Source organism: Prunus persica, chromosome G7, assembly GCF_000346465.2.
Source record: "Prunus persica cultivar Lovell chromosome G7, Prunus_persica_NCBIv2, whole genome shotgun sequence".
NCBI lineage: Eukaryota > Viridiplantae > Streptophyta > Magnoliopsida > Rosales > Rosaceae > Prunus > Prunus persica.
Window position 1 is genome coordinate 2,241,739 of NC_034015.1, and position 24,273 is coordinate 2,266,011.

General features: G+C 36.9%; 3 protein-coding genes across 3 annotated transcripts; 1 reads left to right on the forward strand and 2 right to left on the reverse strand.

Annotated features, from left to right (window-relative positions):
• On the forward strand, positions 9,278 to 13,202 carry LOC109950218 (inner centromere protein A-like). The gene is made up of 5 exons (XM_020568298.1): positions 9,278 to 9,910; positions 10,088 to 10,222; positions 10,298 to 10,360; positions 10,463 to 10,525; positions 10,618 to 13,202. Exons 1-5 carry the CDS (start codon positions 9,284 to 9,286, stop codon positions 11,509 to 11,511), a joined length of 1,782 nt encoding a protein of 593 aa, XP_020423887.1. The 5' UTR covers positions 9,278 to 9,283; the 3' UTR covers positions 11,512 to 13,202.
• On the reverse strand, positions 14,848 to 15,582 carry LOC109950219. The gene has a single exon (XM_020568299.1). It carries the CDS (start codon positions 15,580 to 15,582, stop codon positions 14,848 to 14,850), a length of 735 nt encoding a protein of 244 aa, XP_020423888.1.
• Positions 16,089 to 17,162, reverse strand: LOC109950220. Its single transcript, XM_020568300.1, has one exon. It carries the CDS (start codon positions 17,160 to 17,162, stop codon positions 16,089 to 16,091), a length of 1,074 nt encoding a protein of 357 aa, XP_020423889.1.

Here is a 24,273-nt window from a genome sequence, read left to right on the forward strand (position 1 = left end):
CTTTTTAGACAAATTAAAAACTGAAACTAAATTTTTTTTTATTAACAAATTAATTTTATTAGGTAACAATTTTTAATTTTTATAAAAACACGAACAATAACAATAAAACTAATGAACAAAGAATAATAAAATTTGAATTTTGAGCATTTTTTTTCTTCAAATTTCCAATTGTGAAGAACAAGAATGTTTGTTGAGTTTTTTGCTAAATCAAATAAAAAGAAAAATAAGTAAACAAAGATGTCTCTTAGAGCAACTCCACCCATAAGGGCAAAGTCTAAGGCAAGGGCAAGCAAGGGCTGCCACTATTCACATGAATAGTGGCAGCCTTGCCATTTGTGGTTCCACCCATGAGGGCTAAGTCTAGGGCAAGTCTAAGGCAAATACTATTCATTGTACTTTATTTCTTCTTCTTTTTTAATACTTTAAACCATTAATTTTGATAATCTTTTGTAATTAAATTTTTGGATAATATTTTTGGTTGTCACGTGTCCATTATTTTTCAGAAAAGATTTTCGGATGAGAATCTCGATTGCCACATGTCTTATTCCAGATAAAATTTTCGGATATTCATTAAAAAAAATTATAATCTCAGATTTCAGATAACATTTTCACCATCTAAAATTGTACCACGTGTCCCATGTTAGATAAGATTTTCAGATATTTAAAAAAAATTATAACCTCATATTTCAGATAAGATTTTCACCCTCTAAAATTGTGCCACGTGTCATCTCTGTCAGATAAGATTTTCAGATATTTTTTTTAAATTATAATCTCAGATTTCAGATAAGATGTTCATCCTCTAACATTGTGCCACGTGTCATCTCTATCTTCTGAATCCCTCTATAAAACTACACCATCAACTCATACCTCACACACCATATCTTATTTATTCCTTCATTTCTCAGATTTTACAAAACACATTCTACTCTCAATGTCAAACTTGAGGAGGGTGTTAGAGAGGCAAGAGAAAGAAAGGGAAGAAATCCGGCGTTGACATGCTGAAGAAGATCGGGATGCCGATGAAGAATAGGAACAAATGCTTGCAGTAGCGGTGTGTATGCTTAATCAATCAAGGCAACACCGTCGTCCTCGTGCCCCAAATGTGGACAGACGTAGAGAGTCTCGGGGTAATAATCTCTTGGAGGATTACTTTATTCCAAATTCGTTATATCCTGCTCATAAGTTTCGAGAGAGATATAGAATGCAGCCACATTTGTTTCAAAAAATCATGCATGATATTTGTAATTACGACACATACTTCATTCAAAAGCATGATGCTGTTGGAGTTTTGGGTCTTATCCCGGAGCAAAAACTTACAGCTGCTTTGCGGATGCTTGCTTATGGGGCATCTGCAGAGTAGGTGGATGAGATTGCAAGGATGGGAAAATCAACTATCCTAGAGTGCTTGGTGAGATTCTGTGATGCAGTGGAAAATTTGTACACGAGGGAGTACCTTCGTAAACCCACGCCGAGGGACCTGCAAAAGCTGCTACAAAAAGCAGAGGCTCGAGGTTTTCCAGGCATGATTGGAAGCATTGATTGCATGCACTGGCAGTGGAAGAATTGTCCTACTGCTTGGCAAGGAGAGTACGGGAATCGAAAGGGCCAAAAAAGTATAATTTTAGAGGCCGCAGCTTCATTCGACTGTTGGGTTTGGCATGCCTTCTTCGAGGTTGCCGGATCTCAGAATGACCTCAATGTCCTTGGTCAATCCCCGGTGTTCGACGAGGTATTGCGAGGTCATTCCCCCCAGGTCACGTACCAAATCAACAATATCGTATACTCTGGTGCGTACTATCTTGCTGACGGAATTTATCCTAGGTGAACGACATTCGTGAAAACAATTTCGAATCCCCAACCCGAGAAGGAAAGAAGCTTTGCTTCATTTCAAGAAGGTTACAGGAAAGACGTGGAAAGGTGTTTCGGTATCTTGCAAGCTCGTTGGGCAATTATCAGGGGTGCTGCTCGGATGCTAGACGAGGAGGTGCTGCGGAGTATTATGATGACTTGCATCATCCTCCACAACATAATTGTGGAGGATGAGTATGACTACGATGCTCCAGAGGTGTTTGAACCCGATCCCATGAACACGGCGTTGACAAGAATATATGAAAGGCTGATGGGACCAAATGGACTACCAATGGAGCCCGAACCGTTAGTTCGGGATGGTCGATTCAACAACCCCATGATTGATCGTTATGAAGAAATGCAATCTTCATATATTCACGAGAGACGTCAAGTTGACTTGATCGAGCACTTGTGGGAGATGAAAGGCAATCACAATGGATAAAGTCAAGATTAGTGCTTTGTTTGGAATTATGCTTTGTTTTTAATTATGCTTTATTTTGTGTGTGGTGTTTTTTGGAATTATGCTTTTATTTATTATTATTATGCTTTTGTGTATGGTTTGTTTTGTGTGTTGTTTGCAATAAATTAAGGTTTGGTTTTAATTAATCTTTGTTTTGATGCTCACATGTTTTTAATAAATAGTCATATTATTTAATTCTTTTTTTATTTAATGAAAAGGAAACAATACAACAAATTAAAGGATAATACAACAATACAACATATGGCAAAGGTGTTTCAATACAACCTAATGGTTTTCATCATTTAACCAATCCGTATTGCTAGGTCCGTCGTCATGGAAAAGTTTTCTTCTCATCACATCTCTTCGTCTATGCTTCCAATAGCCTTTGTTTCAGGAGACATATGGCTCGTATCCATGGCCATGATTTTCCTCTCTATCATCCATGTCTTTTTCTTGTGCATGCTGCTGTTGAATTGCAAATGTTTCCTCTCGTGCCTTGTCCACTTCATCTCTTTTCAAGTCTCTCTCAATTCTTAGTTAGGTATTCTTAGCTATTTGCTCCAATAATTGTATACATTCATTATTCGAAGTGCCCCCTCTCTTGGCCTTTGCCGCCTTTCTCCCAATCGGTCTCGGCGGACGTGGGAGTGGTGACTCCGTTTCCATTGGGGAGTCCAATGGCGAATCGGTTGATGGTGAATCGTGGAGCGGCGTCTCATTCAACACAACCGAAGGACCGGTGGGAATAATTTTGAATCTCGAACAATCCTTCACAACTTCCCAATATTGAAAATGCACGAAACTTTTTTTGCCTTACCCCATGGCACCGAATCACATTTGTGCTTGTATGATCTATTATAAATAAATAATTGAAAGTGCAAGAAAAAAAAATTATTATGCAAGAAAATTAAACTAATTTGAAATGCAACAATAAAATTGATTATGCAAGAAAATATAGACAAATTGGACATGCAAAAAGAAAAAAAAAATTATGCAAGAAAAAGAAATAGAATATGCCCAAAAAAAAAAAGTTACATTAAATTGATGAAAATGGTATTATAAATATTTTACCTCATCGGATAGATTTTGACCGCTTCGAATGTTCTCCCTTGCTTTTGTCAAGGCATTTCTCCATTTGCCTAACTCTTTATTCAGAAGTTTCCATCTACTAGACAACGCCATTTCGGTCCGAATGGAACCCGATCTTTGACAAAATTCTCTATGAATTTTGCTCCACATATGATGGAACTTCATCTCATTGCCCGTGATGGGGTCATGACTAACGTTCACCCAAGACTGACACAACGCAATATCTTCTTGAGTTGACCACGAGCCCCCTGTTTCGACAAAAGATGCCATTTATTATTATTTTTTTTTATACAAATGGAAAGCAGTACAAAAATGTGAGTGGAGGGTAAAAAATATTGGAAGGAGAAGAGTTTGTATGGAGAATTGGTGTGGGAAGTGAAAAATGTGAGTGGAGAGTAAGAAATATTGGAAGGAGAATAGTTTGTATGGAGAATTGGTGAGGAAAGTGAATAATGTGAGTGGAGAGTAAAAAAATATTGGGGATGGAGAAGAATTGTATGAAGATTCTGTGTGGAAAGTAAATAAAATGGTTAGGTATTTATAGGGAAAAAATACAGAATTTTTTGGTATTTTTTAAAAAAAATTTTAGAATTTTTTAAAATTTTTTTGCAATTTTTTAAGCAAAAAAAACGAGGACCGTCGGATTTCTGGAAAAAAAACATCAGAGTGTCCCCGTCGCGACACGTGGCACTTGCCCGTTGGGTACTGTCAGGGCTGACGTCAAAGCGCGGAAATCAAATTTTTTTTACCGTTGGCGCGTGTAATTCACGCACCAACGGTAAAAAAAATTTAAATTCCCGTGCGCTGACGTCAGCATGTCGTCACCCAACTCGGGCTAAAGCCCAGGCGGAAGTTGCCCTTGGGCCTGCCCGGGCTCGTGGGACCCAGCAGCTGCCCGGGCTGTTTTCCTCACGCTAGAGCTGCGTTGGGCTCGCCTAGGGGGCCTTTCCCCCGGGTTGGGTCTTGTACTCGCGAAGCTCTTACAAAATTCCTATTATACATCTATTTATAAAAAAGAATGACACAAAGAAAAGGCCTTCAAATTACTAAAGCTTTCCAATGTGTGTTGCTGCCACTGCCAGGTCTTTTTTTTGTCTAAGATAAGAACGTTTGTTTGGTTTTTTTTTTTTTTTAGAACTCTTTGTTTCCATATGTTTAGTTTCATTAATTTTTGTTCTTTAAAATATTATATTATATAATTTATATTTAGTTTCCTAGAGAATCTCAAAGAGGTTTGGTGCTGCCATGATTAATGATTACATCTACTTCCTTCTAGGACACTAACGGTTTTGGGTTTTTTTTATAAAAAAAAATGTAAATATATAGGCTAAAAAACCATATTTTTGTGCCCCCCACAATTTTGGGCCTTGGTAGCCCTGGGCCAAGGCCGGCTCTAGTCTGAACATATGCATAAACCAGATACTATGAATAAAAAACCAATTCAAATTGAAAATTAGGATTAACACAAAAACATGCCAAAAAATTAGAAGTAAACAACAACTTCATTCAAATACCCCTAATCGTGCTTGCTCTTGGCTATGGCTGCTCTTTCTTTGGGGCATTTCATCAAACACCTTCTGGGCATTTGCAGGGGTCAAGTTCTTCACCTCCTATGAAGGATTCTAGACTTGCGGGGGTCAATTGACCCCCCTTGACCTTATGTGGATCCGCCACTCCCAAGAGTAATTTATTACTGGAAGAAATTAAAGTTTTGGAGTAAGCCAAAGATATTAATCTTCCAAATTTTCTTCCCCCCCTGCTTTTCTTGTAATCTTGCAAGGCAAAGTGAATGGAAGTTCAGGTATACCTATCGAGTTTGTCAAACGGGTATGGAGTTATGTTGAGGAGATAGTACTATCCGTGTTAGTGAGTCGCTCAGAAGACTATTATCAGCTCGAGTTGTTTGCTAGACGTTGCCATAATCTGATAGCAAAGATGAAAGAAAGATCAATTAATTGGACAAAGGAGATTGTCGAAATGGAAAGGCTTACTGATTACACGTGCAATCCAATAAGCTAATGGCTCAGCAGGGTTTTTCTATACATGGAGTCTTACATGACAACGACAAGCCCTCGGTTGAAGTTGAAGCTCTAACGGGGCACCCCGATGTTCTACCTCAGGCTTATGACTTGAAGATGAGAACGGTTGCTTATTGGAAGATTGTCTTGAGAAGGTTGGCAGATTCCATGGCTTTGCATTTGTAGTTGACAGTTTCAAACCTTGTGAACAAAGAGATAGAAATTGATATTGTGAATGAGTTGGTGGGGCCTTGCGGGGGCAGCATTGAAAGGCCGTTGGGGCCTTGCGACGGCAGCAGGGAAGCGTGACAAGGTGTGTGTTGTGAAATTATTGCAAGCGCACAATTCGTACAAGTAATATAGAAATAAGTAGAGTGTCGTTCCCACAAAGACTGTAATTTCCTATGAACTACCAATTATGATTAATTTAGAATTTATTTGAACAGTTGATTAAGAAGATTGATAGATTTAAGTAAGCTAAAACAATTATGAAAAATAGCAATTTAATTAATGTTGGAAAATCAAGTTGATGAGACACTAGAGCATCCGATTTCACCATAACCAATTCTACTTAATTCCTATAGCCAATTAACCCTAATTACTATCCATGTTGACAGTTGGTTTCTCCTAATTCATTCGATATCTCCTCTCGGGCTCAACCAAAAGTATTCTCAATTAACAACTCATTCTCTCTCGAGCAACGGATTTAGAAAACCAAGAACCCATTAAGTTCTATGAGAACCTACAAGAAAACTGCATGAGTCATGTTAGTCCCTATCGGGCACTCATTCAAGTAATGGTATTTGTTACAAGAAGCAAACACCAAACATCTCCTCTCGGTCTCCGCTTGGATCATCAATTAAATATTAGCTAGATATTTAAATCATTAATTAAGAACAATAACAAATACTCAACATGGGATAATAATAAGAAATTAATATAACCATAAAAATTAAGTATTCATGGTTAGGCTACATCGTAGCCCTAGCAAGGAAAATTAGTTCATGACAAAAGAAAAGATAAACAAGAGAATTGTTGTCATAAAATCGATTTGGCAGATGGACTTGATCTCTGGATTCTTCACAGCAACACAACGACAGCAACTTCTTGGCTGTCTCTCTGATATATTTGTGGGTGTATGAAAGTTGTATATGGGGGATGATGGAAAAGATGATGCCCTAAAGAGATCCATAGGGTGACCTTATATAGTGTAAAATAACTAAACACTACTCTAAAAAGGTCTAGAAAAACTCTCCTAAAGCAAAACAAAATCTCAAACAATTAAGGAAACAAACTAGGAAAGAATCCTTCTTTGACTAGGAAACACGTCAGCCAACTTGCATGCACGTTTTGGGGTGGTTCCAATCCTAGAAAATTATGGAAAAATATGAGAAACGTAGCTTTATCTCTAAACTTTCCAAGCATATATTATACGCCACTAGAAAAAATCGGAAAGCTATTCAAATCTTCAATCTTCCACAGCAATGCAGTTCTAAAGGGATTTCAACTTAGGCTGTCTTGACTTGCAGGTCTGGAGCATTTGGCTTGGTAGAAAATTATGAAACTTTGATACAATGATCTTCAATGTCTTAGATTTCTTCTACAATTGGCCTTGCACTAAAATTCATTCGAAAAGTCGATTTTCAGTTGAAATGCTTCCAAAAGCACAGAATAGCTGAAAATAAGGAAAGTAAAGTAATAGTACTCTTTTTAATTAACTTTCCCTACAAGACCTATATATAAAAGGTATAAAAATATAGGAAATAAAACACTTATCAGTGAGCAAGACTATCAAAAAGCTCGAGGATTCCCATGAGATTCTGGCTAATATTATGAATGGCATTAGTCTAGGTGATTAGCATAGCATGTGATGGTCTAAGCTATGCAGAGAATTAATATATGTTTTGTTATTTATCGTATATGGAGGATTGGTTGTTTTTCCTAGTTAAATGAAGCTACTTTTGTTTAGTCTCGTTTCTTTTTAGGGTTCTTTAGTTTTAACCCATAAAAAACTTAACTAATTTGGAAGAAAGATACTGAATTTTGCTTAATTAATATAAAACCAAAGCCACCTAATTTTACCAAAAGGACATCCAACAACACTAAAATTACTACATGTGCCATTGTGCTTAACTGTCAAATACAATTTATTTAATTATAAACCAAAACTTAAAACTGTCAAAACGACATAACATTCCCACAAAACACAACACAAAACGACACTACTCAGATTTAATCACTTCAAAAACTGGTTTCGCGCGACCTTTCGTCTCTCACTCCAAAAACTCAACCGACGAGCAGAAACGAAGACGAGAACGAGCAAAAACGAAGACGACGAGAACGGCGACGAGCAACGACGACGAGCAACGACGACGAGCAACGACCACCGACGACGAGCAACGACCACCGACGACAAGCAAAGACCACCAACGACGACCGAAGCTAAACCGTAAGAAAATGAATCAGTACTCTCTTCGATTTTAGGTTTTACACCGACGAAGGTTTCAGTACTGTTTCTTCCTTTTGATTTCTGGTTGTTTGTCTTCGATTTTGAACCAGAAACTGCAATGCAGTTTCTGGTTCCATAATTCAATTTCAGATTGCTTTTCGCTAGGGTTTATGGGAATGTGATAACTGCTCACGAAGTTAAATGTGTTTTGATATTAGTTTTAGATACTGTTTCTTCCTTTTGATTTCTGGTTGTTTGTCTTCGATTTTGAACCAGAAACTGCAATGCAGTTTCTGGTTCCATAATTCAATTTCAGAGTTCTTTTTGCTAGGGTTTATGGGAATGTGATAACTGCTCATGAATTTACATGTGTTTTGATATTAGTTTTAGCTACTGTCTTTGCATTTTGATTTCTGGTTGTTTGTACTAAATTTTGATTGCAGTTTCTGGTTCCATAATCCAATTTCAGAGTTCTTTTTGCTAGGGTTTATGGGAATGTGATAACTGCTAATGAATTTAAATGTGTTTTGATATTAGTTTTAGCTACTGTCTTTGCATTTTGATTTCTGGTTGTTTGTCTTTGATTTTGACCAGAAACTGCATTGCAGTTTCTAGTTCCATAATTCAATTTCATAGTGCTTTTTGCTAGGGTTTATGGGAATGTGATAACTGCTCATGAAGTTAAATGTGTTTTGATATTAGTTTTAGCTACTGTTTTTGCCTTTTTGATTTCTGGTTGTTTGTCTTTGATTTTGACCAGAAACTGCATTGCAGTTTCTGGTTCCATAATTCAGTTTCAGATTGCTTTTTGCTAGGGTTTATGGGAATGTAATAACTGCTCATGAAATTAAATGTGTTTTGATATTCGTTTTAGCTACTGTTCTTGCCTTTTTGATTTCTGGTTGTTTGTAGCAAATTTTGAACCAGAAACTACAATGCAGTTTCTGGTTCCATAATTCAATTTCAGAGTGCTTTTTGCTAGGGTTTATGGGAATGTGATAACTGCTCATGAATTTAAATGTGTTTTGATATTAGTTTTAGCTACTATTTTTGCCTTTTGGTTTCTTTTCACATCAAATTTTGAGCAGCAGTTTCTGGTTGTTTGTTGCAGATTTTGACCACAAAAACTGCAGTGCATATCACAAAATGGAACAAGAAATGTCACCACAAAAAAATGAAGCTGAAAACCAACCAAAGCACAGAATCAAAACGATGGCTCAAAGGATCAAAACAAAGCCAAAGCCAAACTATGATCGGAAAGCAAAGCACCCGGACTATGTCCAATTTCAGTGCAATGCCTATGCTTTCAACAGCATCATTAGAGACATAAAGGACAAGCTCAATGAAAGGCAGAAGAAGCTTCTCAAGAAAACCCCTTTCTGGAACTTGATCGAGCTGTTTTACCGCCAGAGAATTGACATGAATAACATGAATCAGTCGGACATTGACTTAGCACAGCTGCTCAAGACATTTGATCCGGATACAAAGTCCTTCAAATTTGGAACCAAATCATTCCAAATCACAAGCAATGCAGTGACTCAGATTCTAGGACTGCCAAATGAAGGCAAATCTGTCAAACTTGTCAATGATAGGTACACTGCTACCTTCAGAACAAGGCACTTTGGAGAAAAGGGAAAACCTTCAAAAAACCAGGTAGAAGCAGAATTACAAAAGACAATTGCCTTGGCAAACCAACAGAAGAAAGAAAAGGCAAAGACAGAGCAAAAGAAAAAAACGAACAAAGGAAAAGAAAGGAAAGAAGCTGAAGAAGAAGAAGAAGAAGAAGAAGTTGATTACGACAAGGAGGTGGTCAGCCTAATATTGATTCTGCTGTGCATGACATTCCTTTTTGCCAACTCTTCATCTACTTTGCATTGGAAATTATTTGAGCACTGCGTGAATCTAGACACACTTTCAAGCTATTCATGGGCAAGAGCTGTTTCAGACTACATGAATGAATCCTTGACCGCAAAAGCAAAAGCAAAAGCAAAGAAGGGAGGAGAAGCCTCTATAGGAGCTGTTTCGGGTTGCACTATCCTAATATTGGTAAGTAAACAGTGGCTTATGCAATGCATTTTGAGTTTTAGGCAATGCAGTTTCCATTTAGTGCAATGCAGTTTCCATTTACTGCAATGCAGAAATGGAAACTGCAACGCAGTTTCTGTTTTATCCTATGCAGTTTCCAACCTAATTTCTGATATATCTTGTTTTTGAACTGTGCAGTTTCTACTGTGTGAGAGGACAAACATCATACAACCAATCCTTGGCAAGGAGAAAGAAACTCCTGCCATTCTTAGATGGAGTCTTGTGGAACTCCACACAAGATTCAACCAAATAAAGGACTTGAATGACATCGAGGTATGCAATTTATCGCATGTTCTGTTTTAATGTATCTTGAATGTGAATCCATGCTAAATCATTCTCATTGTACAGGGTATTTTCAAAACTCCTAAAAAGCGAAAAACTACCAGGGAAGAGGAAGACACTGTTGAGAAGGTAATTGAAATCTGTATACAGTGCATTGCAGTTTGTGTTTTCTACATTGCAGTTTGCATTTTATCCAATGCAGTTTCTGAATCATTCAATCTCATTGTACAGGGTATTTTGAAAACATATAAAAAGAGAAAAACTATCGGAGAAGAGGGAGACCCTCTTGACAAGGTATAAGAATCTCTAAACAGTGAATTATGCATTTCGGTTTTCGTTTCCTCCAATGCAATGCAGTTTCTAATTAGTTTCTGTTCAATATGCAGGAAAAAGAAAAAGAAGATGATGAGGGAAAACCTGATGATGCAATTCAAGACCTCTTGGTGAAGTCCATGACAGACCAAATCAACTACCGCCAACAACAAGATCCTAGCTTCGTTTGCCCGGAAAGATTACAACTGTGGAAGGATGAAAAGAATGAAGACAGTGAGAAGAAAATGAAGGAATTGTGGGATATATTTATCCAAGCAGAAAAGAGATCAAAGGAGCTGGAAGTGGAGTTGGCAACATACATAGAGAAATTAGATAATGAAGAATGTGTGACTGCCACCATGACAGTGGAATCTACAGTTCAGCTTAATGAAATACAAAATCTGAAAAGGAGGATTGCAGAATTGGAAGGCAAGGAAACTGGTATTGACATGGAGAAGATTGCCAAGAAAAAGGAGATTCAAGAAAAGTACAAGGCAGAAATTGAAAGCTTGTTGTCAGACCCAACAATCTTTGAAATGGAGATGGATCTGCCTACAAAACAACCAACACAACCAGTTGAAGAGAAAGAAGAAGAAAAGAAAGAAGAAGAGAAGCAACAAGAAGAGAGAGAAGAAGAGAAGAAGCAAGATGCTCCAACACCTGATGTTCCTTCAAGAGTACAAAGGGTGAAGAACAGAGAAAGAAAGAGGCTTCAAGCATCTTGCTATGTGTACGAAAAAAATAAGAAAACAAAAAAGGAGGCAAAAAAGGATGATGAAGAACTACCACAATTCAAGCTTATCTCTTCCGAGGAGGTATGCAATTACTGCAGTTCAAGCTGCTGCTTTTTTCTATTTTCTGCATTGCAGAAACAGAAACTGCAATGCAGTTTCCGTTTCCTGCAATGCAGTGTGTTATCTGCTTTACAGAAATGGAAACTGCATTGCAGTTTCTGTTTTATCGAATGAAGTTTCTAATTAGTTTCCTTTCAATCTGCAGTTAACATAAGAGGCATCTCAGCCCGATGCCACAAATCCAATTCCTGACCCCCCTAAAGGAACGAGCCTTCATGATTCAATACCTGTGGATCTACAACAATCAAGTGATGAAGATGAAGCACAAAAAAAGCAAACAAAGAAAAAACTAGGATGGGGTCAGAAAAAGGTGTGGCAGAAAATTCCAAAGCCGGACAGGGAAAGCATTGAAAAACACTACTTAAGCACTCAACTTCGGTAACATCTCTATTCCAAAATAACAATTCTTTCATCTTTTAATTACAATTAAACTAAAACTAATCTTGTGAATTTCATGTATTCGAATCCACAGTGATATCTTCTGGGCAGGACTCAATGATGAGAAAGTGACAAACCATGATCTCAAAGATATTGTATGGGACCTGGAACTGTCACAAAACGTAAGTATTTACCAATTCTATAACACACACTGCACTGTATTTTTTATTTGTGCTACCTATATTCCCCATTTATAATTCCATTTTTCTCCAATCAATGTGAAACAGGTCATTGAGGCCTATATCTAAATAGAGGAGGATAAAATAGAGCCCATGCAGACAGAGAGTCCACAGTACATGTCCACATGGACTTGGGTAAGTATTATTTTGAAAATTCAAAATTGTTTAAACAGACAATGCACTGCAGTTTTCGAAAAAATATATACTAACAAATTGCCATTCTGTGATATCAGGCTTACATGCAAAGCTTCCTAGAGCCATCTTGGCACAGGTTCCTGTATGAACCCTTACTTGAAAAACTCGGAAAATGCAATGTTCTTTTCTTCCCAATTATTTCACAAGAAGAGTTCCACTTCACACTTCTCACATTTCACAAAAATGAACGAAAGTGGAGACACTACAATCCACTTAGATCGTTGGGACGTAGAAAAGAAGAAAGGTGCATTGACATTGCTCGAAACTTTGTAAGTGGAATGAAACTGTCTTAATTTCTCAGCACAAACACAAACAGAAACTGCATTGCAGTTTCTGTATTATACATACTGCCTAATTTCAGACCAAAACTATAATATGCAATGCACTGATTACCATTTCTTTTTCTCTTTTTTTCTTCTTCTTTAAACAGGTTAATATTGTTGAAGGGTGGCTAGAATATATAAGACCTCAAGCACGAGTGTTCATAGAAACAAAAAAAAAACCAACACTTGTGAAGCAAAAGGAAGGGCCCCCAACACTTGTACAAAAAGATTTGACTCCAAATGAAGAACTCACTCTCAAATGGATTATGCAAAATCCATTGCAGTTTCCATTTGAGGATGACATGGAATGTGCTCAACAAAGTGCATCTTCGTAAGAATTGTGTCTACTCAACTATTCATTACAGTTTGAAATCATTCAAAAGCAAAAAAAACTAATCTCGTATTTCATTTGCAGATTGGATTGCGGCATGTTCGTCATGTTCTATATGGATAAAATAGCACAAGGACAGCCCATTCCAAAAAGCGTGGACAAGAAATTCATGAATGAATATCGAGCACAATATGTCACAAAACTCCTACACCACAAAAACTGTGTAATTAATCGTCTCTAGTGATTTGCCTTTCGTTAACTCAAGACAATATGTATCTTAATTCTTGTGGATGTTTGTAAATATTTCTAGTTATGGTATATGAGAACATATTTCCTATACATGTGCATAAACTGTAATATAATCTTGGAACAGGATGCAACAAAACCAAAAGGAAACAAACAAACTGCAATGCAGTTTCTGCAACAAAATCTGAAATAAACAGAAACTGCAATGCAGTTTCTGCAACAAAATCTGCTCAAAATCTGAAAACAAGCATTGAATGGCAGTCGAAAACGAATATCCACTCATTAAACAATTGTATAATTTTCATTAACTTCAAAAAAGAATCACAATATCCAAAAATGTGAAAAGAACCCAAAAGCCAAAGCCATAATCAAAGTACTAAAACTTTGTTCAAAACACATTTAAGTAGGTCAGCATTGAAATGTAGTTTCTGCTCATAATCTGCAACAAAATCTGCTCAAAATCTGAAAACAAGCATTGAATGGCAGTCGAAAACGAATATCCACTCATTAAACAATTGTATAATTTTCATTAACTTCAAAAAAGAATCACAATATCCAAAAATGTGAAAAGAACCCAAAAGCCAAAGCCATAATCAAAGTACTAAAACTTTGTTCAAAACACATTTAAGTAGGTCAGCATTGAAATGTAGTTTCTGCTCATAATCTGCAACAAAATCTGCTCAAAATCTGAAAACAAGCATTTAAGTAGGTCAGCATTGAAATGTAGTTTCTGCTCATAATCTGCAACAAAATCTGCTCAAAATCTGAAAACAAGCATTGAATGGCAGTCGAAAACGAATATCCACTCATTAAACAATTGTATAATTTTCATTAACTTCAAAAAAGAATCACAATATCCAAAAATGTGAAAAGAACCCAAAAGCCACAGCCATAATCAAAGTACTAAAACTTTGTTCAAAACACATTTAAGTAGGTCAGCATTGAAATGTAGTTTCTGCTCATAATCTGCAACAAAATCTGCTCAAAATCTGAAAACAAGCATTGAATGGCAGTCGAAAACGAATATCCACTCATTAAACAATTGTATAATTTTCATTAACTTCAAAAAAGAATCACAATATCCAAAAATGTGAAAAGAACCCAAAAGCCAAAGCCATAATCAAAGTACTAAAACTTTGTTCAAAACACATTTAAGTAGGTCAGCATTGAAATGTAGTTTCTGCTCATAATCTGCAACAAAATCTGCTCAAAATCTGAAAACAAGCATTGAATGGCAGTCGAAAACGAATATCCACTCATTAAACAATTGTATAATTTTCATTAACTTCAAAAAAGAATCACAATATCCAAAAATGTGAAAAGAACCCAAAAGCCAAAGCCATAATCAAAGTACTAAAACTTTGTTCAAAACACATTTAAGTAGGTCAGCATTGAAATGTAGTTTCTGCTCATAATCTGCAACAAAATCTGCTCAAAATCTGAAATAAACAGAAATCTGAAATAAACAGAAACTGCAATGCAGTTTCTGCAACAAAATCTGCTCAAAATCTGAAAACAAGCATTGAATGGCAGTCGAAAACGAATATTCACTCATTAAACAATTGTATAATTTTCATTAACTTCAAAAAAGAATCACAATATCCAATTAGACGCGGTGTAGCCAATTACAAGCAACTAAAACTGCAATACAGTTTTTGCAAAAAGTGCAACGCAGAAACTGACTATATATTCGCTAAACCATATCTAAAATAAAAAATTGTCAAATGAGAAGGAGTGTTCATATAATAGCCTTGCAAGTCTTCCTATTGTGCCCAGCAACACTGCACCGACTGCATTTCAATGGCCTTTTAAATTCACCAAAAACTTTGATCCTCTTTGTTGGTGGTCTTCCGGCTGGCCTCTTTGTAATTGGCGGAAGCACAACTCCAGCGGCAGAACCATTGCTGCCCAATCCTTTCCCAATATCTGGAATAGGAAAAATAGGACTCTCATAGGCTTTTTGAAAGAAGTCGGTTTTGTAGTAACACTCCACGTAATCATAAACTGAATCTCTCTTTGCTAGGATTGCAGCCACCGCATGTGTGCAAGGAAAACCGTCAATTTGCCAAAGACGGCAAGAACAAGTCCTTTGCTCGAGATCAACCATCACAGAATAATCAGCAAATACTTCAAAAACAGTGCTATTAGAACGACGAACTGCCCAAGTCCTACCGGCCTCCGCATTTTCACAGAGTCTAGTCTCCATCTCCGGACACAAAACTGTTGTCCACTTCTCCGCTTCAATTCTTCGTTGAGAATTCAATACCATCAATTTCTGTCGAATCCCTTCTATCAAAGGTAGCACCGGCAAATCTCGAAACACACCAACCCAATTATTAAAGGACTCCGCTAAACTGTTTGCCATCTCCCCATAACGCATTCCTTTGAAAAATGCGTTGGCATAGTGATCTCTAGACAAATCAGATATAAATGTCTTCACTTTCGAACTCCCAACAATCACCAACTCCTCCATTGCTACCTTAAACTCTTCCTCCGTAACAGCATATGCGCATCTACTAAATAAATTGATAACACGGTCTTGGAGCAGTTTCCCATAACCTGACTTCAGGTACTTTGATATCAAATTCTGTTTGAGGTGATAATAACAGTAAGAATGAGGCCATCCGGGAAACACAAACCCCATTGCATTTAACAAACCTTGATTGCGGTCCGAGAAAAAGGTCACCACTCTCCCCATCGGTAGCAATATAGAAGCCAAATGTTGAAGAAACCAAGTCCAATTCTCCTCTGTCTCAGAATCAACAACTCCAAAAGCTAGAGGATAAAACCCTGCAAAACAAAACCAAAAGCACAAGTATAAGCAAAAAAAGGAAGCTGCAGTGCAGTTTATGAAAACAAATCTGCTCAAAAAAGGGAAATTGCAATGCAGTTTCTGCTAAAAATTGCAACAAATGAAAATCTGCAATACATTACAGTAACCATACCTTGATTTCCATTCTTTCCCGAAGCACACAGAAGCTACCCCTTGTACTTGCTCTTCAAAAACGTAGCATCAATGAACAACAAGGGTATGCAATATTGAAATCCAGCAATGCAACCACCAAAAGACACAAAAAACCGTCGAAAGCGATTAATTCCAGCTTCACAATCAAGAGTGCAGAGAGAACCAGTGTTAGTTTCCTTTACGGCGTCCACATACCACACTAACTCGTTGAAGGACTTCGACTCATCACCGTGAACGTCCAATTTAGCTAACTCTTTGCCAAACCATGCGTGGTAGTATGAAATGTCTATACCATAATAATCTTTGAACTCGTGTATAATCTCAACTGGCTTCAGCTCTGGTTTTGCACGAATTCTGTCCACAATGAGGGAGGACACCACACGAGACCTCATCATCTTACTCTTTGATTCCCGTATCCGACCCGCACATGTATGAACATTATTTAACGTCCGAATTACAAAACTGCCAGTAGCTTCACAACGAGAAGCATAAACACGCCAGCTGCAACCCTCCAATTTCTTATTCGAACAAACAGCAACCACCTGCTTCTTGTCATTGCCGGCATATTCAAAATTAAATCCTACTTCAAGAGCGTACTTGCACAATTTCAACCGGAACTCCTCTGCACCACCGTCAAACTTCTGCCCCACATGATGTATGTATGTCTCCCACTCATTCGACAACAAAGGCTTAGCACTTGCTCTCTTCGACCTGCCCAAAAACTCGTTTCTGTCTTCGACAGTACTAGAACACGACGACTCGCCCTTTTCACATGCTATCAACTCCTTATTTACACAAAAATCACCACTATATTCACTGCTCCCGCATAAATCCTTCACTAAAATATCAACAGTCTTCTCATTTGATATCAACAAAAATGTCCTCATCAAGTCCAAATCGCTATCCGTTTCTAGAAAACAACTCGGATAACTGGGCACCGAATACCGTAATGTGAAACAACCCAACTGCAAACCCCTAAACCTCAGACACAAAGTCTTCAAAATATCAACCATGGATGACTCTGATGAAACTGAAAACATGATGGTTTCCGACTTATATGTGCACTTGGCAATGACACACACCTCCATTAGCCTTGAAAATGCAAACAAAACAACAAACAAAAACAGAATATCAAAACACGTTTGACTTCATGAGCAGTTATAACATTCCCATAAACCCTAGCAAAAAGCACTCTGAAATTGAATTATGGAACCAGAAACTGCATTGCAGTTTCTGGTTCAAAATTTGCTACAAACAACCAGAAATCAAAATGCAAAGACAGTACTGAATATCAAAACACGTTTGACTTCATGAGCAGTTATAATATTCCCATAAACCCTAGCAAAAAGCACTCTGAAATTGAATTATGGAACCAGAAACTGCATTGCAGTTTCTGGTTCAAAATTTAGTACAAACAACCAGAAATTTTGAATCCAACGATTTTGAATGGTTAATCCCTATAAACGAAGCAAAACCTAAACAAAGAGTAGTTTTGAATCCAACGATTCATCCATTTTTCCAAAAACTGCATTGCATAAAGAACAACAGCAAAAATGTGTAATCCCTAAAATCGAAGACAAATCTGTGTTAGAGGGTCATTTTCTTACTGTTTTTTTCCCAAGAGAGTGAAAATCGCTTCGATAGTCGTCAGTGGTTGTCGTTGTTGGTGGTGGTTTCTGCTCGTCGTCGTTGCTGCTCGTCGTTTCTGCTCGTCGTCGTTGCTGCTCGTCGTTGCTGCTCGTCGTCGAACGAAATTTGCCTGCCAAACGAACGAAATCTGCTGCCAAACAACTGAGCTCGAAGACGAAACAGAGAAGAACACGAAGCTGCTGCCAAACGAACGAGAACGAAAACGAAACAGAGAAGTCGCGCCTTGTTTAAACATTCAGGGGCAAAAGCGTCATTTACTGTATAGGTTTACAAATGGGCCAACGAATCTGGGCCTCTCTTTGGGCTAATCCAAAATAGTAATTTTTTCCTAGGTATTAAAACTAAAACCAAAATATCCAATATCTTACAAACTAATTAATAAAGTTAATTATGTCTAAAACCTAATTTTTCTTTCTTTTTATTGCTAGCTTATGTGGAGGATAGTTTGGTTAAATTTTCATTATTATTTTAATGAAGAAAAGTTTATGGGAGGGGAGGCTACCCCATTTATAACCAGGGCATGCCAAGGCCACTTCGAGGAATTACATAGGGAGTCTTAGCCCCTTTTTTGGTTTTTACAGATTATCCACCAAGAGAGATTGTCGACAGCGAGACTCAAACCTAGGTCTTGTGGGCGAAGAAAATAATCCTTACCAACTCAACTAACCCTTATTGACGAATTTTTAGCCTTGAATGTGCCTCAGCAATGACAAAATACAAGTGCAATCCTTTGGTAACTGAACCAGACCTCTTGACATTTACATATTTTTCTATTTTATATTCACCCATGCATCATCTAATTTCACGCAGACGTCCTTGATTCAGTAAGTAATGCAATAATATTTTAAGGTGTGTAAAATTTTATATCATTCAATAATATTTTATTTTTATAATGAATGAAAAATAAGTTCTTCAAGAGTCGTGAGTCTTCAATTAAGATTTGAATGAGTTCAAAGGAGTTATAGATTAATGGATTTTAATTGATTTCCATAAATTCCACACAGATTTTGGTTGAATTCATATGAATTTTAATTGAGTTTGTTAGGCTTTTATCATTGATTTTAATTAAGAATAGACACAGTCTGATTCAATCTGGTTTTTCCTACGAATTGGTACCAAAATCAAGACTTACATGATGTCTGCTTCAGTTCGAATTCATCGAAAAGTATCTGATTCAATCTGGTTTTTCCTACGAATTGGTACCAAAATCGAGACTTACATGATGTCTGCTTCAGTTCGAATTCATTGAAAAGTATCTGGAAGAACGAAGCCAAACCGACCTATGCGGTTCCAAATTACTATAACGCCCTTAGGCCAAAACTGAAAGCAAACATGGGGTTCGATTATTGCCAAAAATCCAGCTCAATCTCTCCAGGTATTGAACTGTTCAATCTACTTTTATCATTGTTGCTTATCATAATTCTTAGATTAGGAGTTATTTGTTTTCTTTTGTTTTGTTTTTTCAGTTATTGTTGTGATGTCTTAACTTGGTTGGTTTTATTTTATGTAAGAGTCAAGGAAATAATTGGTGGAAGTTTAAATTGCTGCACATAAAGAAAAGAAACAAAGATTGTGGGCTATCTTGTTGCGAATTAGCTTCCCTTGGTGTGATCGCCCTTAATTACAACACCACCCCCCCCTCCTCCCTCTTTTTTTTTTTAATAAGTTTTATTTGTTTATATATATTTTTAATTGTTTTGGTTTTTTTTTAGTTAACCTTTGTTTCTTAGTTATATTAATTTTTAGTTTTCTTTTCAAAACAACAAAGAAAAAACAAATTGTATTTAGTTTAGTTGATGCACGGTCATCGTTCTATCCATGTATAATTAAGAGTTTTTATCAAAAATAACCAAAATTTACCCCATACTTTCATAAATGTCAATTTTTATAAAAACTTTCAAATATAGCCAAAAATTCAGTTAAATATACTCAAATGCCCTCGAAACAAAAACACACGTAAACCTACAAACTAAAAAAAAAAAAAAAACAATACACCACCATCCTCGCCTATCCCAGTTGCCACCACTCTTCTCTCCCTTCTTTCTTTCTTTCAACAATTCACCACCTTGTCAACCTCCACGCCCAAGCCACTTTCCCCACCTCAAGGCCTCGATTCCCTAGGTCACATCCACCACCCACAACCAACTCCTAGCAACATCTTCCCCAACCCAAGAATTCACTGGCCATTTGCCCCATCCCCAACCGCTCCCTCAGGATCTTCCACTTGACAACCGTACCCCATGCCTTTTTTTTTCTAATCAGCAAAGGTACTCCATTTGTCATCAATGTTGTAAATCAAGAACTGCTCCAAAAAAATTGAACTTGTTCAAATAAAAACAAAGGGATTGCAATCTAAAGTAGAGTTTTGAAAATAATCCATAGCAAAATTGAAAATATCCGATATTGCTTAAGATGCGGTTTCCTTACCCAATTTCTTTCTGGTTTTTTCTTGATGCTCACTTCTTCAGCTTCATAGAGAACCAAATTCATGTACACATCAAAACCAATGATTCGGCCTTCAATCAAGAGCCAAATCTAAATGTGAGCTTTACTTTTGAAGGAACCAGAAAATCAAATTAATGGGTTGGGTCATAATCCTTTGAATTTTGGTGCTCGCCATGGCTGTGAAATTCAATGGGTTTTGCCACAGACAAAGGTTCTAGTCGAGGAGACTTTGAAATCAAAGGACCTCAGTTTGTTTTTCTTTTCTTGTTGGGTGTAGCTTTGCCCTGCGTCACTCACCTACTTTTATCTAATAGGGTTTTCCTTCTTAGGTTCATGTAGTTTTGAGGGTATTTGAGTCTATTTAACTGAGTTTTTGGTTATTTTTGAAAGTTTTTATAAAAACTGTTATTTATGAAAGTATGGGGTATATTTTTGTTGTTTTTGATAAAAACTATATAATTAATACCTTATGATCCTGAAATTGAAAGAACCTTTAAGGAAAGACTAAAGAATCAATTTCTCTTTGTGATAAATAGGGTTGGCATAAATTCGAAAAACAAACGTAACAGACTAACAACTTGCTGATGTAGTGCCGACAAGAAGAAACCGACCGCAAACTAGGCTAGTTTTTAAAGACCGACCGACTGTTGAGGTTGTCGATGCCGTTTTTAAAACCTGAAACGAGGGTATATCGAACCGATCTACATATACATAATTAATTAATTTAATATATATTTTTAATTATATTTGCACAAATAATAGCCGTTAGATTAATCTAACGGCTAGGATTTAAGGATTGAGATTAATCTTAGCCGCCACATGAATCTCACTCAACTCATCTCTCTCACTCTTAGATTAGACTCCTCACTCCCTCATTCGAAGAAAAAACCTACCCATCATCTTTTCCTCTTTTCTTTGTCGTCTCGAGTGAATAATAGCGTAATCAACAACAACCACCCTAGTACATGTAAATATACAGTTTTTTTAAAGTGACAACCATAGATTCTCCTTTGCTTTTTTTCAGGATGCAATAATTTGACCAATATTATCTCTACACCTCTGTGAAGCGATGCGTTCGAAGATCAGATTTTCTAAGTAGGAAAGTTTATTGTGGACACTACAAAGAAATGAACCATAACGAGATATTGGGCTAGTAGGTGTCACAATACGTATCGTTAATAAGGCATGTGAAACAATTGTCTATCACACACAAAAAATTCAAATTTGATGTCGGTTCTATCTACAGAACTACTAGAGCTACTATCATAAATTGGACCATGGAACAACCTACCCCTGAAGAGTTAATTTGGTATTTCTTAACCCCACTGCTTAATCAACAACAGCCACCCTAGTACAGGTACATATGCAGTTTTTTTGGAGTGTCCAACTGGAGATTCTCCATGATTTTTTCAAGATGCAAGAATTCGACCTATTTTATCTCTAAACTGTAGTAGAGCAATGCGATTGAAGATTAGATCTTCCAAGTATGAGAGTAACTACGCCAATGACATGCATCCCAACGAGATATTGGAGTGGTGAATATCGAAGTATGTATAGTGAATTAGGTAGACGAAACAATTTTCTATCAAACACAAAAAATTCAAATTTCATGTTAGGCATATCTACATAACTACTGGAGCAACTGTCATATTTGAAATTGGAGCATGGAACAACCTAACCGTGAAGAGTTGATTTTGTATTTCCTACCTCCAATGCACAATAAAGAATAACCAATCTCGTACAGGTGCACGTACAATTTTTTTGAAGTGTCCAGCCGAAGATCCTCCATAGTTTTTTTTTTTTTCTTCAGGATATAAAAATTCAACCTATTTTACCTCTGCAACGGAGTAGAGCGATGCAATGGAATATCAAATCTTCCAAGTATGAGACTTTATTGTAGTAACTACGACAATGACACGAATTGCAATGATGTCGATGTACATATAAGCGAAACAATTGTTTGTCACACACATAAAATTCAAATCTCATGTATAAGTACGAAGGAAGATGAACATTAACTTTGATAAAAAAGAAGTTTGTGATTAATAGGAAAACCAAGATTGGGGAGAAGGATGTGGGCATTACAGAGACTTCTGAGAGTGAAGAAGATGACTTATAGAGATAGAAGAAGAGTACTCAAAGGAGTATATGGCTGCTGGTGATGATGCAGTGTTGTCAAGAGTTAAGGCGGAATTAAGGGCAAGCAAGGCTAACATACGGCAGCTTCAGACTTCTCTGTAAGATTGTAATCAAGCTTTTTTATTCAAAAGTTGAGGGGGAATTGAGGGCGAGCAAGGCGGAATTCAAGAGTTTAACGTCATAGCTTCTTTAGTTGTAGGATGAGATGCACAAATTCCTCAAAATTTTGAGGTACATCATAAAAATGGGATAAAAAAAATCTTAGAGAAGTAAGTAGTGATTGGTATTAGAGCTAAGTATGCTCTTCCGTTCTTGGATGAAGCATATGTAGAAGGATGTGGGCGTTATAGAGACTTCTGAGAGTGAAGAAGTAATTTATGGAGATGGGAAAAGAGTACTCAGCGGAGTATGTGGCTGCTGGTGATGATGGAGAGTTGTCAAGAGCGGTGGACGTCGATGTACATATAGGCGAAACAATTGTTTATCACACACATAAAATTAAAATCCCATGTTGAAGTACAAGGGAAGATGAACAAGATTAACTTGATAAAAAATAAGTTTGCAATTACTAGGAAAATAAGATCGAGGAGAAGGATGTGGGCATTACAGAGACTTCTGAGAGTGAAGAAGTAACTTATGGAGATGGGGAAAGAGTACTCAGCGGAGTATGTGGCTGCTGGTGATGATGGAGAGTAGTCAAGAGCAGTGGACGTCGATGTACATATAGTCGAAACAATTGTTTGTCACACACATAAAATTCAAATTCCATGTCGAAGTACGAGGGAAGATGAACAAGATTAACTTGATAAAAAAAAGTCTACGATTATTAGAAAAAATAAGATTGGTGAGAAGGATGTAAGCATTACAAAGACTTCTGAGAGTGAAGAAGTAACTTATGAAGATGGAGGAGGAGTATGTGGCTGCTGGTGATGATAAAGAGTTGTCAAGAGTGGTGGACATCGATATACATATAGAAAAAACAATTGTTTGTCACACACATAAAATTCAAATTTCATGTCGAAGTATAAGGGAAGATGAACAAGATTAACGTGATAAAAAAGAATTATACGATTACTAGGAAAAATAAGATTGGGGAGAAGGATGTGGGCGTTATAGAGACTTCTGAGTGAAAAAGTAACTTATGGAGAGAGGAGTATGTGGCTGCTGGTGATGATGGAGAGTTGTCAAAAATGGTGGATGTCAATGTACATATAGGCAAAATAATTGTTAATCACACACATAAAAATTCAAATCTCATGTCGACGTATGAGGGAAGATGAACAAGATTAACTTGATAAAAAGGAAGTCTGCGATTGCTATGAAAAATAAGATTGGGGAGAAGGATGTGGGCATTATAGAGACTTCTGAGAGTGAAGAAGTAACTTATGGAGATGGGGGGAAAAGTATTCAGAAGAGTATGTGACTGTTGCTAATGATGGAGAGTTGTCAAGAGTTAAGGCGTAATTAAGGGCGAGCAAGGCTAACGTATGGCAGCTTCAGACTTCTCTGTAAGATTGTAAGCAAGTTTTTTTTATTGACTACGAGTAAGTTGATGGAGGTGGAGGCAAGGATTAAGAAGAGGCTCGCACAATTAAACTTGAATTTGAAGAAGGATTGAGAAGAGGAGGCTTGGAAAATAGGTTTTGGGTATATAATAATGATGCTTAAACCAAAATTTCATTGGTTTTTTGGGTATATAGCATAAGGCTAATGTCATAAGTCTTGTGAAAGGGACAATGTGTGCGGGAGTATTAAAGCTGCACGGAAAGTAAATGAGACAGAATATTTATGAATATATATAATAGCGTTTAAGAAAAGCTATAGAATGAGAGAGTCTATCGTGGTAACTATGCCAATAACATGAATCCTAACGAGAGATTGAGATCGATGGTGGATGTCAAAGTACGTATGCTAAATGAGGCACACGAAACAATTTTCTATCACACAAAACAAAAAATTCAAATT

What these genes read in the sequence shown, in the direction of transcription:
- LOC109950220 (XM_020568300.1), bottom strand. Translation starts at nt 17,162, where the DNA reads ATGGAGGTGTGTGTCATTGCCAAGTGCACATATAAGTCGGAAACCATC.
- LOC109950219 (XM_020568299.1), bottom strand. Translation starts at nt 15,582, where the DNA reads ATGGAGGAGTTGGTGATTGTTGGGAGTTCGAAAGTGAAGACATTTATA.
- LOC109950218 (XM_020568298.1), top strand. Translation starts at nt 9,284, where the DNA reads ATGAATAACATGAATCAGTCGGACATTGACTTAGCACAGCTGCTCAAG. An exon ending in AGGACTTGAATGACATCGAG is followed by an intron (nt 10,223 to 10,297) that starts GTATGCAATTTA and finishes CTCATTGTACAG; the next exon opens with GGTATTTTCAAAACTCCTAA. An exon ending in AGGGAGACCCTCTTGACAAG is followed by an intron (nt 10,526 to 10,617) that starts GTATAAGAATCT and finishes TTCAATATGCAG; the next exon opens with GAAAAAGAAAAAGAAGATGA.